At 39.3% G+C, this 24,077-nt stretch overlaps 1 protein-coding gene and 1 pseudogene across 6 annotated transcripts in view; one reads left to right on the forward strand and one right to left on the reverse strand.

Annotated features, from left to right (window-relative positions):
* Positions 1-17,015, reverse strand: part of PPP3CC (protein phosphatase 3 catalytic subunit gamma) — an 87,025-nt gene extending 70,010 nt beyond the window's left edge. The window contains exon 1 of one of the 6 annotated variants that reach the window (XR_003790665.1): positions 16,093-16,364. Coding sequence is in view for 4 of the 6 variants with exons in the window: in XM_029201738.1 (XP_029057571.1) it covers positions 16,093-16,297 (205 nt within the window). In the remaining 2 variants the exon portion in view is untranslated. Of the gene's footprint in view, positions 1-15,597; positions 15,919-16,092; positions 16,365-16,833 lie in introns of those variants that run through there. The other 5 variants (XM_029201742.1, XM_029201738.1, XM_029201739.1 and 2 more) reach the window with 5 other exon arrangements.
* Positions 17,016-22,438: 5,423 nt separating this feature from the next.
* Positions 22,439-23,558, forward strand: LOC114883972 (annotated as a pseudogene).
* The last annotated feature ends 519 nt before the right edge of the window (positions 23,559-24,077 follow it).

Genomic DNA, 24,077 nt, shown 5'->3' on the forward strand with positions numbered 1-24,077 from the left:
GAAGCCCGCGGGCCTAGAGGCCGTGCTCTGCAACAAGAGAAGCCACTGCAATGAGAAGCCTGTGCACCGCAACGAAGAGTAGCCCCTGCTCACCGCAACTAGAGAAAGCCCATGCGCAGCAACGAAGACCGAATGCAGCCAAAAATAAACTTATTTTTTTTAAAAAAATCCTTTTAGGATTTTGATTGAGATTGCATTGTATCTATAAATCAGTTTGGGGAACTGACATCTTAACTATATTGTATGGTCTGATTCATGAACATAATATAACTCTCCCTATATTTAGGTTTTAAATTTCTCCTAGCAATGTCCTGTGGTTTTCAATGAAGAGATCTGACATATTTTTGTCAAATTTATTCCTAAGTATTTTACGTTTTTTGGTTGATATTCTAAGTAAAATTTTTAAAAATTTCATTTATGAATTGTTTGCTGATGGTATATAAAAATGCAGTTCATTTTTGTATACTCACTTTGTTTCCCTTGACCTTGCTAAATTCAATTACTAATGATTATTTTGTAGATTCCTTTGTATTTTCTATAGAAACAATCTCGCAGTTTGCAAATGAGACGGTTTTACTTCTTTCCAATCTGTGTGCATTTTAGTTTAATTTCTTGCCTTATTTCAATAGCTAGGACTATTAGTTAGAATGCTGAACAGAAGTGGCAAGATAGGCCATTCTTATATTATTCCTAACCTTAGGGGAAAGACATCCAATAGTTTACCATTAAGTATGACATTGGCTACAGGTTTTTCATAGATGATCATCAGTTAAGGAAGTTTCCCCTATTCCCAGTTTTCTAGAGGTATGTTTGTTTAAATCATGAATGGGGTGTTGAATTTTTGTCAAAGTTTTTCTGAATTTATTGAAGTAATCATATACATTTTCTCCTTTATTGTTAATATGTAGATTATATTCATTGATTTTCAAATGTTAACACAACTTTGCATTCCTGGGATAAACACTACTTGGTAATAATGTGTTATTCTTCTTATTAATAAATTTGCTAATACAAGTTAGCTAAAGTCTCTGATGCTAAATTATTTATGTTGTGCTAAGTTGTCCAAAGCATCTAAAAAACGCTTTTTAATATAGGTTTCAACTTTCGTAACTGGAGTCGCAATAATACTAGCAACCATAATGTTCATTGGTTGCGTGCTAACTACATAACAGGCATTGCTAAGGGCTTTACATACATAGTCTCATCTAACCTAATAACACTCTATGAAGTATTACTATCCCCATTTGACAGATGTGGAAACCAAGGTTTAGGGAAGTTAGAAACTCTGTCCAAAATCTCACAACTAGTAACTGGAGGAGCTGGAATTTGACCCCAGGTCAACTGATTCCAGAGACTAAGTTCTTTTGCTATAGTGCTTCACCAAATAATCTGTAATACTTTTTCTTAACACATAAATCAAAGTAAAATAAGACAGGTTAGAATGAAAATAATCTCTCTGAGAAGCCACTAAAATTTAAGTTCAAATGAGAACTACGTAGACATAAGACAAATAACATTCATACACAAGATATGAGCAAAAGCAAAAGAATTTTTCACAATCCAGGATTTTACACAATTCTAGATTTTACGGAATTCATGGTTATACAATGTTACTAACTGAAAAATAAAACATTCAATACCTGGATAGATCTAAGTTCCTATATCTAGCCTTCCTAAAATCCTGGATAATAGTGATATTTGTTAAAACCTGAAGTTCTGAAATCTATAGCAGACAAAGAACTGGAAGGGTTCTTTGAGGAAAATTCAAAAATACTAGGGAGGTAATTATATTCTAAGTTAAATAATTCAATATTTATCTGGCATCTACTACATGCTCATACTGTGTAGGTAAGGTATAGCTTATATAATTTTAACATATGGAGTCTACCTTAAAGAAATTTATGTTCTATTTAAGTAGACAAAATAATTCATATAAAACAAGATGTAATATCAACACAGAACAGTTAAGCAATACACTGTACAGTACAGACTGTATGGAAGATTATAAAGGGGATTATCAGTAGATGGCTACAGAAATCATGAAAGGGCATCAGAAAGTTGAAATTTGAGCTGGATCTTCTGGAAGTTACAAAGCCACTTTCTCATTTTTGGGTATTTGTTATAGAAGCACTCCACTCTTGGCACCAAAATAAAATAAATAGAAGGTAGAATAAAAGGGAGAAAAGAGGAAATTCCAGACACATATGTAATATACTACATGTATACAAATTTTAATGAAATATTTCAAAATATAATTTTACATAAAATGGTACAGGAAATAATACAAATAGTACAAACACCCATGTACCTACCATGTAGATTTAAAATATTAAGTTTGTCATATCTGTTTCAAATATTTTTCAAGAACTAAAATGTTACAGATATAATTGAAGAGAACCTTCATCCTTTTCCTTCATCCCAGGGGTAATTAGTACCTTTAAGTACTTGTGTATCCTTCCCACATGTATATAATTTTTTGTTATAAATATATCTATACACAATATTAAAATTTTTACATATGTGGTGTCATACTGTGTAACCATTTTTTAAAAATTTATTTATTATTTATTTTTGGCTGTGTTGGGTCTTTGTTGCTGCACACGGGCTTTCTTTAGTTGCCGCCAATGGGGGCTACTCTTCGTTGCGGTGCGCAGGCTTCTCATTGCCATGGTTTCTCTTGCTGCAGAGAACGGGCTCTAGGCGAGCGGGCTCAGTAGCTGTGGCTCACGGGCTCTAGAGCACAGGCTCAGTAGTTGTGGCACACGGGCTTAGTTGCTCCGTGGCATGTGGGATCTTCCCGGACCAGGGCTCGAACCCGTGTCACCAGCATTGGCAGGCAGATTCTTAACCTCTGCGCCACCAGGGAAGTCCCTGTGTATCCTTTTGTAACTTGCATTTTTATATTCAACATTGCTTTCCAGATTTATCTGGAACGAGGCCAAGGTACCCATGTTTTCTTCATGTTTTTTTTTAAGCGCCACAGGTGATTCTGGTTGGTAACCAGAGTTCAGAATCATCATTCTAAGTCTACATATATTTAGCCAAGAAAGTTTTCAGTGTTCCCAAACTGCTAACACATTTTAACCTACTTTTTACCATGAGTCAGTTGCTGTTAGACTACCTGTATTGCAATAAAGATTACTTTACAATGCTTCCAACTCAGAAGCAAAAACCCTAATCAAATCAGGTTTGCACATGATTCAAAACAATAACCAAACTATAAAAATGAGTTTCTGAAGGGGATGGGTGTGGCTACAAAGGGGTAGTAACACAAGAGTCTTGTGGTGATGATACAGTTGAGTATCTTGATTGTAGTGGTAGTTATACACATGTGAAATTGCACAGAGCTACACACACACACACACACACACACACACACACACAAGTCCATATATAACTGGTGAAACTTGAATAAGCTATCTGGATATGTCAATGTCAATTTCTTGATTTTGGTATAGTACTGTGGTAGTGTGGGATACTGACATTGTGGAACAGACCTAGGGGAGGATGTATAGGACCTTCCTGTACCTTTCTCTGCAATAGCCTGTGAATCTATAATTATCAAAATAAAAATTTAATAAATTTTTAAAACTAAGTTCCTAAAGTACACTGAAGAAATTCTGCAGCCTTTCCATGGTCAAATTCAATTCAATTCAGTATACTGCTTCAATATACATCCAATACATAAATGACACATATTTTCATACACCTAACATCTGATGCAGAACTGCATTAAAGAGAAAGACCACATTGGTGACGACCACTTCAATCCTACAGTAAGTATAAAAGATAACCCTTAAAAGTTATTGGCCTATAAGCTATTATTTTTAGATTACTGTGTGGTCTTATCCTCACGGGACACTAGGATTTACCTAAATAGCTATCTCTGTTCACTCCAAATAACCCTGCTTTCATTCCTATTTTAAGCCAGCAAGCCTGCCCTACTTTTGCAGACTTATTTCTTAATCTACTCACCTGCGTTTCCAATCATGAACCAGTTAAACACTGCTTAAGAGGTTATATTAGATATTATTAGTGAAAGTCATATGTACCTTTCAGGTCCTTTCATAACTGATCAGAACAAATAATTTTATTTCAATAATCTGAAATAGCTCTTTCAGATTATTCCCTCTGTTCTTTGATAGTCACAGAACTCACTAGTCTGACAGAAACAATAACTTTATAGTGATCATATGTGTTCAATAAAACAATGCACAATAGTAAAAAACAACTAACTTGCTTTCATGAATAAATCCACCAATTACCGTTATTACTCTGGCCATTCATTAAAACTATCTTATTTTATTTTTAAACTTCCACAAAGCCTTAGGTCACAAGAATAAAATGTACCTAGGCATACACACAAAAAAACACAAATTAAGTCTTACCTCTTTAGGCCACTGATCAAACATTAAAGTTTAAACCTGAAAGGATTATCAATTTATAGAGTGAAGGAGCAAACATTTCTTACGAGATATAGTCTACAGTTTAGTCATCTGCTCTTCCCGGTGGTTATTAGTCATAGGAAGCTCCAGAGTTCTAATTTTCTGTCACATTTTTGGGAAGTTATCATATGCTATACTGAGTACTTTTCAAGACAGTATTTAAGCTTCTGAGTATAACCACAAATGTGTTGCTTGTAGTGGGAACTCATCAAATATCTGTTTCTGAATATATGATTTCCAAAATTCTATCTATACTATAGAAAAGGAAATTTTCACCATCTTTATTAAGGATTTTACATTTAAGTCCTTTCAAAAGCTAAGGAGATTAAGGTTGGAAAATATAAAATATAACACTGTTAAACTATCATTGCACATACGCCACTTAAAGTCAAACAGACCTGCTGTTAGATCTCACCAAGATTCAAGAAGAATTCATTTAATAAAGAACAGCTAACATTTATTAAGCACCCACTATGGGTACTATGCTAAGCAGTCTACATAATATTGTACAATATGAAATACAATCTTTAAATTCTGAGGTAGGTACTGTAATCTCCCATTTTAAACTTGAAGCAAGGAAAACAAATGACAAAAGTCACACAACTAGTAATTAGCAGCGCCTGTGCTCTTTCCTACACCGTCTTCAATACAATAAGCTTCTTATGCTTTCACTTAAACAATTACTAAGCACCTATGTGCTAGGCACTGTATTCAACATTAAGAACACACAGTTCTTGGACTTCTTTGGAGTGGTTAAGACTCCACGCTTCCAATGCAGGGAGCGTGGGTTTGATCCCTGGTCGGGGAACTAAGATCCCACACACCCCACGGTGCGGCCAGATAAATAAAATAAAATAAAAATATTTAAAGAAATTTGTAAAGCAACAAGACTGCTCATGGGAGCACATGGGAGGCAATATCTAATTCTTCTTCTGATGATAGCAGCTAACATGTACTGAGCACTTACTATGTACCTGTCACTGTACTTTGTGGAGTTTATTTCATCCTTACAACTATCCTGCAAGCTAAGTTTTATTATCCCTCTCCCTCAAATAGGGAAACGGAGGTAAAACAAAGTTAACTGATTTGTCCAAGGTCACACAGATACCAAAAAGAGGCAGAATCTGAATCCAGCTTCACCTGACTTCAAAGCCCATGTTCTAAAACCATTACTCATACAACCTCCTAGTAAAGGGGAAAAAGCTTCTCAGATGTCCTCTTGGCTAAATCTTGAAAGATAGATAGGAGCTAGTCAAGTTGGGGGACAAGATTCTTCAGAGAAGTAAGGCAAAGAGCCCATTCACAGATACAACACGACATGGCATTCTGGGGAACCACAAGGAGTAGGAAAGTAGGTTTGGGAATGGGGGTGTGAAACAAGGAGGAACTAACACAAGGTTAGAGGTTTAGCACGAAGGAACTTCTACATCAACAAAGTTAGAGTTTATCCTACGGGCTGGAAACGTTCATGAAGGATTTCAAGCACAAGAATGATCCTTTACATTATCCAAAGATCATGATGGCAGCATGGAGATTAGATTAAAGAGCCCTAGCAAGTGGCTACTGCAATAATACAAGCAAGAAGTAAGAGAGGGAGATGAAGCAGAAGTTTATGCAGAAACCAGAAGTCCACAGAACTGATTCTGGTAGAACGGGATATGAAGTGAAAGGGATAGGAGAGTCTGGCCTGACTCCCAGGCTTGTCATGTGAGCCAGTGACTAAATGGGTAAGTGGTATGATTAACAGGGATGGGAAATATACTTAGGAAATCCTTTCCATCTTCTCTCCTTATTAGTGCTTTTTAATATTTATTTTATCCCTCTACCACCTTACTCACTTGAATCTCTCCAAAAAACAAGAACAAGTCTGTCACCATATCTGTTTGGGTAATGTTTGCATTTTCCATAATTTTGGATTACATTTGTAAGCCAACTAAGCCTCAGTTGGTTGTTTGTTTTTAACATACAGCCATCAAAATAATCTTCCTATCTCCTAAATGGGATCACTGTCAACTGATCACTGATAGATTTCAGCTATTCCTCTTCCTTCTCCTTTTCTTCATTTAACCTCTTCCCATTCTCTGACACTTCTAGTTTAACCACCCTCTCAAGTCCTTAGTCAAGTATACTTGCTTTCTCCATCCTTACTTCTGCATGTTTTCCAAGACCCATCATGTAGCTGCAACAACGTCTTTTCCTACTAAGCAAGTTGCCTTCACGCCACATCAGCTACAATATACTTTAAAACTCATGTTCTTCTCTTTAGCTTGCCTTCACTAAGCCACCACTGAATCCTCAAATATGATAGTGCCTTTCCTGAGTCTGGTTATGTGAGGCATTTCTTAACTGTACTCCTTTTTCTCTCAACTTTATATTTTGAAAAACTGAAATCCTATCAAAAAGTGAAAGAATAGTAAAATGAATATCCATTTGCTCTTTACCCATATTCACCATGGTAAACATTTTGCCACTTTTGCTTTCTCTCTTAACAAGTACATTTTTTTTTCCTGAACCATTTGAAAACAAATTGCAGACATCATGACATTTCAACCTAAATACTTCATCAGGTATTACCTAAGAATAAGAACATTCTCCTTTATAACCACAATACCATACCACACACCCAAGACATTTCCCATTGATATACTATATCTAATATATACTCCATATTCAAATTTCCCCAGTTGTCCCCAAAATGTCCTCTATGACTTTTTTTATTTTCCCAATCCAGGCTTGGCACTGTACTTGACTGTCATTTCTCTTTCATCTTCTCTCATCTAGAATAGTCCTCTTGCCTTTTTAATTTTTCATCACTTTGACATTTTTTTAAGTAAAATTAAAAATGTAGCTCTGCAATACCATTAGCCACATTTCAACTGATCAGTAGCCACATTTGACTAGTGCCTACTCTACTGGACAGTGTGGAGAACACTGTTGCCATTGTTATAAGATCTATTGGACAGCCACAGAATTCTACCATTAAAATTGATGTTTACTGTTATCACTTTGACACTTTTGAAGAGTTCAGACCATTTGTCTTGTAGAAAGTCCCATAAACTGGATTTGTCTTGTCATTTACTATAACTAGATACAGGTTAAACATTTTTAGCAAGGATTCCATTGGCAATTCTTGAATGAATTCTTAAATTATCTCCTAGTGTTTACTTCATTCAGAATTTCACTCTCTTGGGCTGACATTGTCTAGACACTGCACAAAAACATCATAAATTCTTAGTATTCAATAAATCTAACAATGATCACCAAAGATACACATTCCCTTGGCCAGCTAATATAGCATATTTTTCTGTCACCCAGTCTAGAGAGCCTAATTACCAAGTTATACCCTCTTCTAATAATAAACAAAGACTCAAGAAACTAAAAGATTTCATGATAAAAATCTAGTTTGCCAACAAAATAAAACTGAATATAGGAAACTAAAAGTTCTTTCTGCATACATCTGATAACTAGGTAGACTATAAAGATAACTAAGTCAGATATCACTTAGGTTAGGTTGAAATTTTTAGACCTCTGTTTTGCAATTTCAAATGAAGCTAAAATTTAACATGAAAACTTAAAACAGAGTGTTATACTCTATTAATGATTGCACCAAAGGATGAAAAGATTAAAAGACACCTCTTTATTGCCATTAGTAGCAGCAAAGCTCTGAAATGACCACAAATATGAGAATTAGCTGAATAATTCTCTCATAGACGTATGTCTAAAAATTAGCTTTTCCCCAAAATGTCACTTTAATGGAAAAATACTCTGTTATCAAATACTGCTTAGGAAAAGTGTTTTAATTAATTCTTTTTAAAAAAATTTTATTGAAGTATAGTTGATTTACAATGTTGTGTTTAATATCTGCTGTACAGCAAAGTGACTCAGTTATAAATATATATATTCTTTTTCATATTCTTTTCCATTATAGTTTATCACAGGATACTGAATATAGTCCCCTGTGTTAAATAATTCTTTAATTCACTTTAAGTAATGAGTCCTTAGCACTTGTCTCTCCAATAATCCGATAGCTTTTTTTTTTTTTAATTTTACAGTAAAATGTGATAATGTTACTTTACAGAAGAAAGCTTTATTACCAAATGTCTGATATACATAAGGCTTCAATCACAACCATTATCACACGGGTAAAAAAGAACACCTTATTCCTGCTTGGAAAAAAAAAATTAAGTGTTTAAATTAAGATGTCCTTTTTGAGGTTTGAGACTTTCACTCAGAGGTGTAAATCTCAAAGAACATCAATTTCCAGTGTTTAAATATTATAGTTTGTACAATGAGATATCATCTCACACCAGTCAGAATGGCCATCATCAAAAAATCTAGAAACAATAAATGCTGGAGAGGGTGTGGAGAAAAGGGAACCCTCTTGCACTGTTGGTGGGAATGTAAATTGATACAGCCACTATGGAGAACAGTATGGAGGTTCCTTAAAAAACTGCAAATAGAACTACCATACGACCCAGCAATCCCACTACTGGGCATATACCCTGAGAAAACCATAATTCAAAAAGAGTCATGCACCACAATGTTCACTGCAGCTCTATTTACAATAGCCAGGACATGGAACCAACCTAAGTGTCCATCGACAGATGAATGGATAAAGAAGATGTGGCACATACATACAATGGAATATTACTCAGCCATAAAAAGAAACGAAATTGAGTTGTTTGTAGTGAGGTGGATGGACCTAGAGTCTGTCATAGAGAGTGAAGTAAGTCAGAAAGAGAAAAACATATACCGTATGCTAACACATATATATGGAATCTAAAAAAAAAAAAAAAGGTCATGAAGAACCTAGGGGCAGGACAGGAATAAAGACACAGACCTACTAGAGAATGGACTTGAGGACATGGGGAGAGGGAAGGGTAAGGTGGGACAAAGTGAGAGAGTGGCATGGACATATATACACTACCAAATGTAAAACTGATAGCTAGTGGGAAGCAGCCGCATAGCACAGGGAGACCAGCTCGGTGCTCTGTGACCACCTAGAGGGGTGGGATAGGGAGGGTGGAAGGGAGGGAGATGCAAGAGGGAAGAGATACAGGGATATATGTATATGTATAGCTGATTCACTTTCTTATAAAGCAGAAACTAACAGACCATTGTAAAGCAATTATACTCCAATAAAGATGTAAAAAAAAAGAGAGAGAGAGAAAGAAATGTATACACCAAAAAAAATTTAAAAATAAATATTATAGTTTGGCAGTTGTTAATTACAATGGTAAACTAAGTATAACTTAAATAATGTTGACAAATTCAACAGATGTGTGCTATATGACTTGCTCACATCGAATATTTAAACTTGAAAATGTTTCTTCTGGGTTGGCATTGTATCAAATGGCTGAAAATATAAAGGACCAAAATATGAATACAGGGCTTCCCTGGTGGCGCAGTGGTTGAGAGTCCGCCTGCCGATGCAGGGGACATGGGTTCGTGCCCCGGTCTGGGAAGATCCCACATGCCGCGGAGCAGCTAGGCCCGTGAGCCATGGCCGCTGAGCCTGCGCGTCCGGAGCCTGTGCTCCGCAACGGGAGAGGCCACAACAGTGAGAGGCCCGCGTACAGAGAAAAAAAAAATGAATACAAGCACTTTCAAATAATTTTCATGCTGATTGAAACCAATATGAAATAATTTAGGTAAAATTACAATATTTATGTTAAAATAATATGAGATATTTGAATAATAAAAGGTTTAATAGATGTCATCCATTTTCCTTTTAATTTAAAATATACCAGTAGATGGAAATACAGTTGACCCTTGAATAAAGAGGTGGTTAGAGGTGCTAACCTTCCACACAATAGAAAATCCAAGTACTCTTACAATCAGCCCTCTGTATATACACGGGTGGTTCCCCCATACCCAAAGTTCCTCCCTATCCGTGGTTCCACATCCTTAGATTCAACCATTCTTGGATCATGTAGTACTGTAGTATTTACTATTGAAAAAAAATCCACGTATAAGTGGGCCCACAGTTCAAACCTGTATTGTTCAAGGGTCAACTGTATTGAAAAGTATTAATGAAAGTATAGTAATGAAAAGTATTAAGAGTAGTTTCTGGAAGGAAGGAATATGAAGCCTTTGTTTTCTTCCCTTTTGCCTTTCAAATTTTATAATTAGCAGGGTTAAGCTTACATTTAAAAGAAAAAAAAAATTTTTTAATCCTTGGTAAATCCATTCTCATAATATGAAAAACGGAGAGAGGGGACAGAGGGGAAATAAATGAGGTATAGGTACCAGAGGCTGAAATGGGGTTCGGGATATACTTGTGGAAATAGCCATTTCTGTCCATACTACTCTTCGTAAAATTTTTTAAGAAAGCTATAGCCACAATATTCCCAATGCCAGGATATCAAAGAACCAACAGCCTTCAATGCTGTGCTACAAATGGCAGTACATTCTACATTTGAATTCCAAGAGAATGGGAGAACTCTAACAGCATCCTCCTGAAAAGCAGTCTGGAGCTTCCCTAGTGGTGCCGTGGTTAAGAATCCCCCTGCCAATGCAGGGAACATGGGTTCGAGCCCTGGTCCGGGAAGTTCCCGCATGCCGCGCGCAGAGCAACTAAGCCCGTGCGCCACAACTACCAAGCCTGCGCTCTAGGGTCCGCGAGCCACAACTACTGAGCCAGCGTGCCTAGAGTCCGTGCTCCGCAACAAGAGAAGCCACCGCAATGAGATGCCCGCGTACCACAACAAAGAGTAGCCCCCGCTCACCACAACTAGAAAAAGCCCACTCACAGCAACAAAGACCCAACACAGCCAAAAATAAATAAAAAAAATAAATTTATTTTAAAAATAAATAAAAATAAAGTGCACATACATTTGTAAGTTGAGAAGGTGTACTGAACTGCTTTCTTGAAAAACTCCACTAAGTGGCAGAATACCTATTGAATATTGGTTGCTGTATTTTGCTGTTTGTCATTAAAACTTATCTGTCCATATTCTAGAAAATATTTATATTTTAATAAAGGAGATAGATCGCGGTCAGATGTTTCCATTCTTGAAAGAAAATGGAAAGGTAATATAAATCATAACAAAGTCAAGAATATAAACAAAGAGTAAGAGGGGTGTGAACACTGCTGTTTCATATATAGACAACTAAGCACAGACTGTGGGCATCCGTCTAACTCTTGGGAAGCTAAATTGAGAGTACCATTTCTTTCTTTTTCTTTACCTCTTTTTTGAGAACTTCCAGTTGTACAGTGTTTAACATGTGGGGATCAAATGTATCTATACTTTAAGATATTCTAAATATGGATAATTTCTAACCTAGGAAAACATGTAGTTTAAGTAAGTGAAAAGTTCAGGAAAATTTTTTTCTTGTAATCCTTCATTTGGCATTTGATTTATTAAGTGAAAGTTTTATTTAAATACTTATTAAAAGTATGTGATTTATAATATATAGAAAATAGCCACAAGAAAAAACAGAAAATTACTATATTTTATCTTGTTCTACCACTCTTTGTCTAGTAGTATGTGTACATGTATGTTCTAATGTATCATAATTTTTCATTTTCATTTAAAAATCTAATGTCCCCAATTCTATTCAGTTTTAAACTATAACAACTTTAACTTCGTATTTTGTAAAGGGCTAAAAGTATGATTTAAACTACAGATGGATATTATATTTTAATCCTAAATGAAAGATAATGTAAATAATAAGCATAGATCTGATTTGAATAAAGGTTTTTAAATAGTAAAAATAAATAAATAAATAAAGTGCACAATTCAATGATTAAAAAAAAAAAGAAGTCTGACTTCTGTTAAAACCCCTTCGGCCACCAAAGAGCAAACTCAGACAATGGATTCTCTATATTTGTTATGTAATGCCTAGTGAAATTTCCTTGCTGTTTCTGAAAAGATTCAGCTTACAGGAATAAACTTTTTATAAAAATCACTGTCAAAGAAAAAAAATTCCTTCCAACAGGAAAAGAAACTTGGAAACCAGGAAAAAAAATCAAGCTGAAAGATTTTCAAAATGCAATTATTTGGGTTTCTCGTTTTCTGCTCCAGATACGAGTAGTGTTGCCCCCAGTGTATATGGACTGTTCTGGAGGCTCATACAAATTTTAATTTTTAAAACAAAGAAGAAGAAAATGAGCACCAATTGGGAGTACATTACAGATGGCTCTCCATAAACATTTAATGAATGAGTGAAATCATAAGAATGTTTATATTTTTAAACACAAAATAAATACCTTCAACTGCTAGAGAAGAAACCAGCTGCCAGGGAAGTACTAGACAGACTGTATTATTGGTTTGTACGCTGTTATCCATGGGATTCCACCCAGATATCCTTTATATTGTAGAAGAGGTATTTTCCTGACTGGGAACAGTTTCCTAACTTATAATTTCATATGCTTTCCGATTCTGATATTTTTTGAATGTTAATGATTTCTCTATTATCCACTTATGAAGTAGCTGATCTATTCTCACACTACTATCATGTTTCATAATACTACCTTGTCTTAAGCTTTTCACATCCGTTATGTCATTTGCGTGGCTGAGATGCTTGACAAAGAAGGTATTATTAACCCTATTTTGCAGATGAGATTATTGAAGCAAAAAAAGAGAGTTTAAGTAAAAAGGCAAGGTTAAAAAAAAAAGGCAAGGTCACAAGTAAGCCCGAGAAGTAGGAGTAAAACCTCCAATCTGGTCCTTCATTTTAGGAAGGTTGCTATTTAAAAGACACAAAATACAAATCACTCCCACCCACCCACACTTCTCCAAGATTTGCTCAAGCAAAACAATTAAGCAGAATTTAAAGTTAACAGGAAATGACAAAACCAAGAATAACTGGGGTGTGGTCTCACCTCTGAAAAAGATTTCCAGCTGTGAATAAATGCAAACAACTCTGGCCAGAAAAGATAATATTAGATCAGGATTTAGAACCCAGTACAGTACAACCGGACCTTAGCTATATATACAGTGACACCTTACTTTCTTAGAATAAACCTCAATATTTCAAACTCAGGAAAACCCAGAAAAAAAAGCAACGTAAGTCACCAGGAAGCCAAAATTGCTGTGTTCAAGTTCTGATACTAAAGTTTTTATATATGAGACAAATCCACCCATTCTAAGGGCTTGAAATCATTTATGTTTCATTTTTTTAAGGGTAATCTTATAATAACATGCAGTAATTTATAAAATTTCACCAAAAAACAAATTTGAATCATATAGACTATGAGGGTATTCACTTAACTGTGGGCATACCTAGCAATAAGCCAGCACCTGCATTTTAGCTACATTTTGTTTTACTTTCCTTCTATATTTAAGGGTCTGAAAGGGTCATTTAAAAATTTCCTTGATATCTTACGGCACGTTATGGTAGAAATTACATACTACAATGGCGATCAGAATTTGAGATTCATGAAGGTCTGAGGACTACCACTAAGCTTCACTCAGATCCTATTTATTCTGACTTGACACACTATTCTGGTTTATCTGGTTTCCCTGCCTACTTCAGCTTAGAAGTGGCAGATTAGAAGGGCATATTTTGACAGATAGAGAGCAGTACTGCAGCAGATAAACTAAGAACAGACAAAAGCACTAAACTGGTATAGCAGTGAGGAGTCATTTTAGCACAGGAGGAAACTGCCAACACCCTTATACAGCAGAATGCACCGGCCATATTAACTGCATAGGACAGAAATTAATGCACATAATGATGACCTTGATTTATCAAAAAAGATTATGTTTAGTAGATTCTGAATCTTAAGAGAGGGTTATATACTCTTCATGGGTTATATACTATAAAGACTGACATTAAAATGGTCAAAAGAATTTAGCAGTTAAAGGGCTGTCAGTTCTATGAACAATTCTCTTAAATCCCTAATGATACCACACAAATGCTGAGTAGATAAATCTCATAAACCTCATTACATTTAGTAAATATTATATAGTGTAGATAATTAACATTTATGATCAACACTTATGATGATGACTTTTTGGGGGGGAAAACTACATTACACACTAAAATTACATATTGCAGACAATCAACATTTATGATGCTTAATTTTTTGGGGGGGGGGGAAAAACCTAAGTTATACACTAAAATTCTCTCCCTTCATTGAACATTCAATAATTTTTCTCCACTTAAAAAAAAGTTTTCGTGTCACCAATCCTGGTTTCCTTTCTCCTTCTAATTACCAGAATGAAAAAATAAAAGTATTTTAATAGTTTTCCCCACTTACAACTAACCCCTTTATTCAGAGGTCACTAACACACCTGGTCTCGGTATATTCCCTTCTTACAAAATAGTGCTTTCAAACCGAGTATTAAAACTCAGAAGAGTTGTACTTGTCTTATGTCTGAACAAAAGAGGCACATAAATTAGTGGTTATATTTAAACCACTATTCTTAGTTTAAGGGCAGAAACAACTACAATGTAAAACCCTGTATGTATGAGTAAGGAACACTTTAGTTTATTTTGGACATCTGAAACAGGGAACATCATTCTCCAAGTCTCTATGGCCAAAAGGAAAATAAAACACCAAAAATCATGTCAAGAGATCTGTAGATCCCTTTCAAATATCACAATATGAATTTATTTGCATTTATTTCACTATATTGTTTCTTTTACTAACAGCAGTGACTTGTGATGATCTGAAGAAAGTGGGCTAAAAGGTACGTAGTATCCATCCTTAAAAAAAGGGTGGGGAAGAGGCAAGAAAGATCTGATCCTACAGAAGAGGAGCGGCAGAAAGATCTGACTTGGAAGGGTCTACTCAACTCCCTACCCACATCACCCTAGATGGCTTCCCCCAGGTAAGAGCCTAGAAAAGAGGAATGGGTTTTTTTAAAAAATATGTGGATCCAGACTCTTTGGGGGTGGTGGGAGAAGAAATCGCCACCCTGCCTGGAAATCCGACACTACGGGAGATAAATAAGCAATCTCCAGCTAGCTACTGGTCCAGGTGCAACAGAAAACGCCCGGCGCCCCCGCGGGGGAGCCCCGGTGGAGATCCCGGCCTCCCGTCTCCCACACCCCCTCCAGGTCCTCCTCCGGGATGGGCGCCGCCAGGGATCCCGCCGCCCTCCTGCCTCCTGTCCTCGGCTCCCTCCCTCCGGCCCCGAGCCTTCGCCCGGCCGAGGGCCTTTTCCCGCTGGTCGACTGGAAGGCCCGGCCCGCTTGGCACCTTTGATGACGCGTTCGGTGGTGGAGAGGTGGAGGTTCCTCCCGGACATGGTCCCCTCGGCCTCTTCCCGGTCCAGGAGACCGCCAGACGTGCGCCTCCGCCTCCAGCGGTCTCGGCTCCCCGGGGCCGGTCAGTCAGCCGTGCCCCGGCCCGGCTCCTCAGGGCGGCCTAGGCACCAGAAGGAGGCGGCCGCGGCAGCCCAGCCTCGAACCCCACGGACAGGATGCGGGCCCACCGGCCGCTCCCTCCTGAGGCGCGGAGTCGCGAGCGCCCGCGACCGCAGTTGAGGGAGGCAACCCCAGCGGCCGCGGCTGCGCGCGGGCCGCCCCGCGTGCGCGCGCGTGCGCGTTCCCGCTCGACGCCCTCCTAACTTCCCGGCGGCGCGCGCGGCGCCGTCGCCGCCGCCGCGCCGAGGCCCAGCGCGCGGCCCCGCTGCCTCAGCCGGCTCGGCCGCCTGACCTCCCACTCCCGGGCAGTTAGCGACCCCGGCTTTACCCTTCGCGCGGAGGCTCTCGGCCCGCGCGGCCGCCCTCCGCGCACGCGCGCTTCCTTCCGCTTTAGCTTCCGACAGTAGTGTTCCCTTCTCTGCCTGCCCCTCCTGCAGCTGACTCCTTCTCGGCTGCCTGCGCCGCCCGGGCCTGGAGCACCTAACAGCGGCCCCTCGGTCCTGCACCAAAAGCCCCAGTGGAGCAGCGGCCATCTTGTGACCCGGCCCGAGCGACCCAGCAGCCTCTCGGCGGAGCAGTGCACCTCCTGTCCGCTTGGGGCCACCTTGCAGGGAGCCCTTGTCTTCCCAGACCTTCCCCACGGGTGACCTCCCTCCCTTTCCTCGGGGTCTCACCCCCACTCTCTCTAGGAGACGTTATCAAGTTGATCAGGCTCCTTCCCACAGTTTACCCTCCCCCCAGTCAGCAAACCCATTTAAACCCCTGGTTTAAGTTGTCACATTTTTCGAGGGCGGTTAGTATAGTAAGAAGGACGATCGCGTCCATCCTAGTTCTCATCCAGTAGTGCGCGGGGAGGGGCGGTTTCCGAGTGGGTGGATAAGACCCTCCGCTAGGTGCCGTGACCTCCTCTCTGCCTTTGCACTTGTCAGAAAGGGGACGGCAGCCGGCTCCATGGAGCCCCTGGGCCAGACCTCCTCTGTGCAAGGAACTGACCTTTTCATAAGTTCTGCGTGTCACCTACACAGCTAGGAGCGATCCCTTCTTCCCCTCTGACGCAGTGACACAGTACCTGCCTCCCTCGGTCATCCTTACTGTGGAACACGATGGGCAAGTCTCCGTAGAGTCAGCAATCTGGCTCCTCTCCAGGTTAAAAACTGACCTTTTCTCTCCTTAAATTGTAAGCCTAGAATAGAAACTGTCTTCCCTCATCGAGTATAGTGCCTGGTGAAGTCAAAAGTATTTTGATTTTAGCCGTGATAGTGGAATATTGAAACTGAGATCCAAGGAAGTATATGCAAATTACAGGCAAACCGGTCTTAACAGTTACTGTGGTGGCCAATGAGTAGTCATAGGTGGCTCTGTACATTTAAATTAAATAAAATTTAAATATTCATTTCTTTAAGCGCACTAGCCACGTAAGTGCTTGATAGTTACCTGTGGCTAGTGGCTAACTAATTGGATGTGGTAGAATAGGACACTTCCATCGTAGCAGAAAGTTCTTTTGTACAGCTTCCAGGTAAAAGATTATAGGAGTTAAACCAAATCTCCTTTACTATAGATTTATGTATTGGGAGGAGATCTGGGGATACACACTGGAGTCAGACCCTGAATTATGCCTTGCAGTTTTGGCCTAAGGCCATTCATAGCAATCCCAGCAAGGCAGGAGCACCTGAGGGAGCTGAATAGATTTTGGTTCTGTTTTCTTGAGTCTTGACTTCAGGCTTCCACCCAAGAGAATTGTTCAGATATCCTGAGGAAGTTCTTCACTTAGGAAGTAATCAGAGCTCCACACATCTATCAAACAGAGCAAATTTCTGATGGTCAAAAATAAATTGGTCCCTGCAGCGTAGTAGAGGCTAAACGTCATCTGGAAGAACAAACAGGATGGCTAAAAACAAAGAGTTTAGGAAAACATTGCAAACCAATGTGAAGAGATGGATTATCCAATAATAGTTGTGGAAGAAGTAACCAACTATCTGGATCTCAGATATCTTCGTTTTTTTGGCCACACTGCGCAGCATGCAGGATCTTAGTTCCCCAACCAGGGATTGAACCTATGCCCCCTGCAGTGGAAGCACAGAGCCTTTTTTTTTTTTTTTTGCGGTACGCAGGCCTCTCACTGCTGTGGCCTCTCCCGTTGCAGAGCACAGGCTCCGGACACGCAGGCTCAGCGGCCGTGGCTCACTGGCCCAGCCGCTCCGCGGCATGTGGGATCTTCCTGGACCGGGGCACGAACCCGTGTCCCCTGCATTGGCAGGCGGACTCTCAACCACTGCGCCACCAGGGAAGCCCGAAGCACAGAGTCTTAACCACTGCACCGCCAGGGAAGTCCCTGGGTCTCAAATTGGAGCCACTCCTTAACACCAAACTTCATAAGTAATAAAATATGAGAATTAAAACAAGATGGTATTTTTCACATAGCAAAATGGAAAACATTTAAAAAAGGTGACACTCTTGGTAGAATTATAAATTAGCACAATCTCTCTGGAAAGGGATTTGGCAGTATCAATCAAAGAAGATATATGTATAGCCAATGAAAAGATTCTCAACATTGTTAGTCACCAGGGAAATGTAAAATAAACCATACTGAGATACCACTTTACTAGCCTAGTAGAAGAGCTAAAATTAAAGACTCTCGGGCTTCCCTGATGGCGCAGTGGTTAAGAATGCAGGGGACACGGTTCCGAGCTGTGGTCCGGGAAGATCCCACATGCTGCGGAGCAACTAAGCCCGTGCGCCACAACTACCGAGCCTGTGCTCTAGAGCCTGCGAGCCACACCTACTGAGCCCACGTGCCACAACTACTGAAGCCCACCCACCTAGAGCCTGTGCTCCTCAACAAGAGAAGCCACCGCAATGAGAAAACCGCGCACCGCAATGAAGAGTAGCCCCCGCTCGCCGCAACTAAAGAAAGCCCGTGCGCAGCAACGAAGACCCAACGCAGCCAAAAAATAATTAATCAATTAATTAATTTTAGAAAATGACTCTCAACACGGAAGTGTTGGCAAGGATGGGAGCAACTCTCCTACATCGCTGGTGGGAGAGTAAAATGCTACAACTACTTTGAAAGTTGCTTGTAAAGTTAAATATACACCTACTCTATGATTCAGTAATTCTACTCTTGGGTATTTTACCCAACAGCAATAATTACCCAAACAGTAGAATACTACTCAGCTAATAAAAAGGAAATAATTACTGATGCATGCAACAGTATGGATGAATCTCAAAAACATTATGGTGAACAAAAGAAACAAGATAAAAAATAGTACATACTATATGATTTCATTTGCATAGGAAAATGGTTAAATGAGGTATGAAATTGGATGCAACATTATGCATTATGCAAAATCATACTTTAGATGGAAAGATATTGGCTATCATGAGAAAAGCCTCAGGAGATAACGAAAAGTGAAAAAGTACAGTATGGACCCCATATTATTAACAGACAAGCTAACGTATGCATAAAAATACTAGAAGGAAATATTAATATGTTCACTCATTGAATAAATATTAATTAGGTGCCAACTGTTCCAGGCACTGTGCTAGGTAGTAGGGTTACAGTGATGAACTAAAATCAACACAGTTCATACCACCATGGAGCATTAGCTGGTGAGGAAAAAACTGTTAACAGTAGCCATGTCTTGGTGGTATGATTAAAAGTCACTTATAAAAAACAATTATTTTTCTGTATTTTACAGATTTTCTATGGTGAGAAAGTATTACTTTATAACTAGGAGAAAAAAATATTTAAATGCTCTTTTCTTTCAAAGGCCTGTTGTCCACGCCTATTTCCAGTAGCATTAAATATTCATTTGGGGAACTTTCTGAGAGACTTCTCTGATCAAAACAAAACATCTAGAACCACTCAATGAAAATATAAAAAGAAGAAAACTCTCATTAAGCTCCCTTCCCAGACAATTTTTTTTTTAATGAATAAGGCTTAAATGCACTGGCGGTGGTGGTAATGTTTTTAGTCATCACATCAATAGCTCCTGGCAACAACTGGAGGGTTCTATTTCACTCAGCTTGTACACGTATCCACCTGGCCTGGGTCAGCTGCATTTTCATTTAATTGATGAACTTGGTTCTCTTTCCTTTTACTTTCTGCATTGGTCAGAATTGACTACTTAAACTATCAAGATTCATGCTAAATTGGCAATTCTACTAATTTCTTCAAATCTAGGTTTCCATGTTACAGGGCTTGTGAGACTCGGTATATTTCCTTATGGCACTCCCTAAGCACTTCATAAACCTTAATTAATGACTAACTCTTCTGAGAAATAATTACGAATGCTTTTAATTTAACAAAAGCACAGGGAATCCTAGTTTCCACTGTTGTACAAAAGTAACCTGGCTTCAGTTTCTACGTGTATGAAGCCATTAAATATTAAACTTCTGTGTTAAATGCAGAGAACTGCAGAATATTTTTAAAACTGCAATAAAATAGCAAAAGGTATTTTATAGTGTATAATCTCTAATTTTATATGAAAAAGCACTACATAAATGTTTTTATTAGTAATACGTATTGTATGGACATTGTATACTATATTTTACTCATATCTTCCTATGAGTGCATTTAATTTTGATTAAATTACCTCAGAATGGACTCGTCCCACCACAGTTGAGGTCTAAAAAAAATTAGCGACTCCATATTAAAAAAATATTTTTTTTTGCAATTGGAAAAACATGGCCTAAAGCAACATTCTACCAATCATAGCCTGATATCAAATTTCTAATCTCTTTAGACTTTTTTTGTTTTGTTTTGGCTTTGCTGTGCGGCTTATGGGATCTCAGTTCCCTGACCAGAGATTGAACCCGGGCCCTCAGCAGTGAAAGCCTGGAGTCCTAACCGCTGGGCGGCCAGGGAATTCCCCCCTTTAGACTCTTGTAAGTAAAAAACGCGAATGAAAGTTTTGCTGACTGGTAAATATATATTTACAGGTTGATATTCAGGCCATTTGGGGGGTAATATGCAAACCTCTTAACAGTGTGTTATCCCTTGGTCTTCCTGGGGGAACACAATACTGTAACTGTGACAAGGATTGGGGAGCCCCAAAGCTGCCATCACCCCCTATTACTTTTGTTTAAAGCCTTACGAAGTAGGAGAGAAAATGGTGGCAGTCATTACTGGCTACATAATGCAGTACAGTCTAAGAGAATAGAATTTAATACCTCTCTCATACCTGGGCTCCAGCATTCCACAGGTAAGATGCCATAGGTAAACGTCACAGGCATTCATCAAGTTGCTTGGGCCACAAATTTAGAGTTGGGGGCCAGGCAGAGAGGGAGGCTCAATCCCTCACACACCATATCCTGTAAACCTACTCCCCCTACAGTCCATTTTTCATACAACAGATCTTTCTCAACTTAAGTCTGATTTTGATCATTCCTCTGCTTAAAACCCGCAAGTGTCTCCTTTTTTCCTGAAAGTGGTCTACTTCTTAGTAGACTTCTGTCTACTTCTTTGAACTCAGCTCAAACCTCTTCCCTTACATCCACTACAATTCAGACATAGTGGCCTTGTTTATGCTGTATATACTGCAATTTATACAAATAACCTCAAACAGACCAAGCTCATTTCTGTCCCACAGCTCTTGCATTTGCTGTACCACAGGGTTTCAAATCATTCCCTCCCCATCCGGGTCCCAACTATAAATGAAATAAAGGTTTTGAGTATATTTTTAAGTGCTTTGGGGTATGTGTGAGAAATGTGTAGGAAAGCATATATTTTTCAGTTTCTCAAAGGAATCCAGACAATAAAATGTTAATGACCACTGGTGTAGAGTTTTAATTTATAAAGCACTTTCTTATACATTTACTTCTCATTATGTTTATGCAGGTAGATAGTATAGAAATGATCTTTTCTACCTCGTAGATAGACATTGAGGTGGGAAGAGGTTAAACATATCAGAGTTCACACAGCCAGTCAGCGATGGAATTGACACAAATCCATTCTTTTGGACTCAAAATCCTGTGCCCTTTTGGCTGAAGACCAAGACAGAGTCCATTCTTGCTTATCTTCATTTGCTTCAAAAACATCAAAGTTAAACACTTTTCTAAGGGCTTTCTTATTTAAACTAGCTTATAAGCCTGCATTAAAATTTTCAATGAAAAAAATTTTATCATCAGCTAGATCAAGGCAGTTTTCAAGCAAAAATTTAATGTATGAACAAAGGAATGCAAGAGTTTTCTATTAAGCTAAGTAGAGCATAACTGGGGAAATAGCTTTGCAGGAATAAATTTAACACACCTTAAAACCGAATGAAAATAATGTTGAGATCTCTAATGTTTAGATTTTACCTACCCTTCTAGTTAGCATACACAACTGAACCATCTATCCTGAAAAATCAATTTAATCTAATTTTTTTAAAAGTTAGTTTTCCCAGAAAAGAAAAATCTAAATTTAATCTCTTTCTCCTGCTCATGCAGTTTTCAACAGAAATGGGATAGGGGGGAATCTATATTATTTGGAGAATTACCACAAAATATTTAAACCATGTGAATTTGGCAGCAAAGATATTTCGTCTCAAGGGCCATGCCTGTGTAATGACCTATATGGGAAAAGAATCTAAAAAAGAATGGATATATGTACCGCTGATTCACTTTGCTGTACAGCAGAAACTAACCCAACATTGTAAATCGACTATACGCCAATAAAAGAAAAAGGGGAGGGCATGCCTGTAGGATACAACCAGACACCAGCTTCAAAAGAGCTTGCTTCATTAACCTTGAGAACTTAAAGGGAACGCGTCACTTGAAAGAATTTCCTATTCTGGGAGGATACAGTAGATCAAAGAGACTTTTTTCCTTCCTTATGAGCATCTATAATTAAAGACCTAATCCTCTATTTTAAAGAAGAAAAAAATGTGTCCTTTATTGAATTAGTTGTTTTCTTTTCCTTAAAACCCACGAGGTTAACGTCATGTTTTGGAAGGAATTTCCTTTTAACCGGTCTGGGTGTCATTCTTAGATTTTGGTGCGTATAAAAATGTTAGCCTAGCAGCGTGTCTGCCTGGCATCTTGGGACCTGCCACCTTCCCTGGACAATGTGAAGCCCAGCACCCAATCCCCACCGCCTGCAGAGGCCCAGCTTCACGCACAGCAAGGGCAGCAGAAGGAAGGACAGCCTGGAAGGGAGAAGCATGAATCCATCCACTTACAGGGTGTGTCCACAGCTAGGTGCAGGCAGCGATAACCGTGGTACCAGGATTTCTACAATGAGGACCAGTTCAAGTTCCACTATGGGGTTCGAGGGCCTCCCCTGGGCAGCTGCAGTGCCCATAGGTGTGGCAGTGGACACCGATGGAGACATTTTCAAGGCAGTCTATGAAAACCATTGGGTCAGCATCTTTTCTTCTGAGGGCAAGTTCAAGACCAAGATTGGAGCTGGTTGCCTCACAGGCCCCAAGGGAGTAGCCATAGAAGTGAATGGACATATCATTGTGTTTGAGAAGTTGCTGCAGCTTTAACTTCTGGCCCAGTGGCAAGCTGGTTGGCCATTTGGGGGGCCATGAGGCCACTGACCAACACTTTGCAGGGCCCCATCTTGTGAACAAGAATGAGATTGTAGCAATAGATTTCCATAACCATTCCATGAAGGTGGACGGGGCTGGCAGAGTTCCTCTTCAGGTCTGGCTCCCACAGGAGGGCAACGGGCAGTTCAACGCCCCCACGGGAGTAGCTGTGGATTCCAGCAGCAGCATCCTTGTGGCTGACCAGGGCAGCGTGGCACCCAGGCGTTGCATGGCTCTGGGTCCCTCCTGTCCTCCTATCAAGTCTGCAGAGCCATCGTAGCACCCATGGAGCCTGGCACTGACCTCCGATGCCCTCGTCGTGGTGGCGGCCTATGCTGGTGTCAACGAAAATAATCAATTAACAATCTATAATAGGAATAGAAGAGTTCTTTTGAGCCAAACTGAGGACTACAGCTTCAAGAGAGCATCTCAGATAACTCTGAGGAACTGCTCCAGAGAAGCATGGTTTTCAGCAGTTTTATATGTTGTCAGAACAAAGAACATTAAACAAGTCAGGGATACATTCCTTCAAGGTTAAAAAAAAGATCAGCACTACACAGCGAGTCAGTGTGACCTTGGCATCAGGGAAAGGAGTCTTATCATTGAAAGAGTATCAGCATTGGCATCCCGGGAAGGGAGACATCTAATCTTTACTTTTAACATGGACATTCTTTACTTTAGGCCAATGTACCCTTTTCTTAATAATTAAAGCGGATGAGGCCTATGCTACACCCGTAGCTGCATGGAGGCCCGGCCTAGCTCACGCAGGGATGTAACTAGGGGTGACTGGACAAGAGGC

This window comes from Monodon monoceros, unplaced genomic scaffold (assembly GCF_005190385.1).
Source record: "Monodon monoceros isolate NGI ecotype Baffin Bay Population unplaced genomic scaffold, NGI_Narwhal_1 Super_Scaffold_5, whole genome shotgun sequence".
Lineage (NCBI taxonomy): Eukaryota > Metazoa > Chordata > Mammalia > Artiodactyla > Monodontidae > Monodon > Monodon monoceros.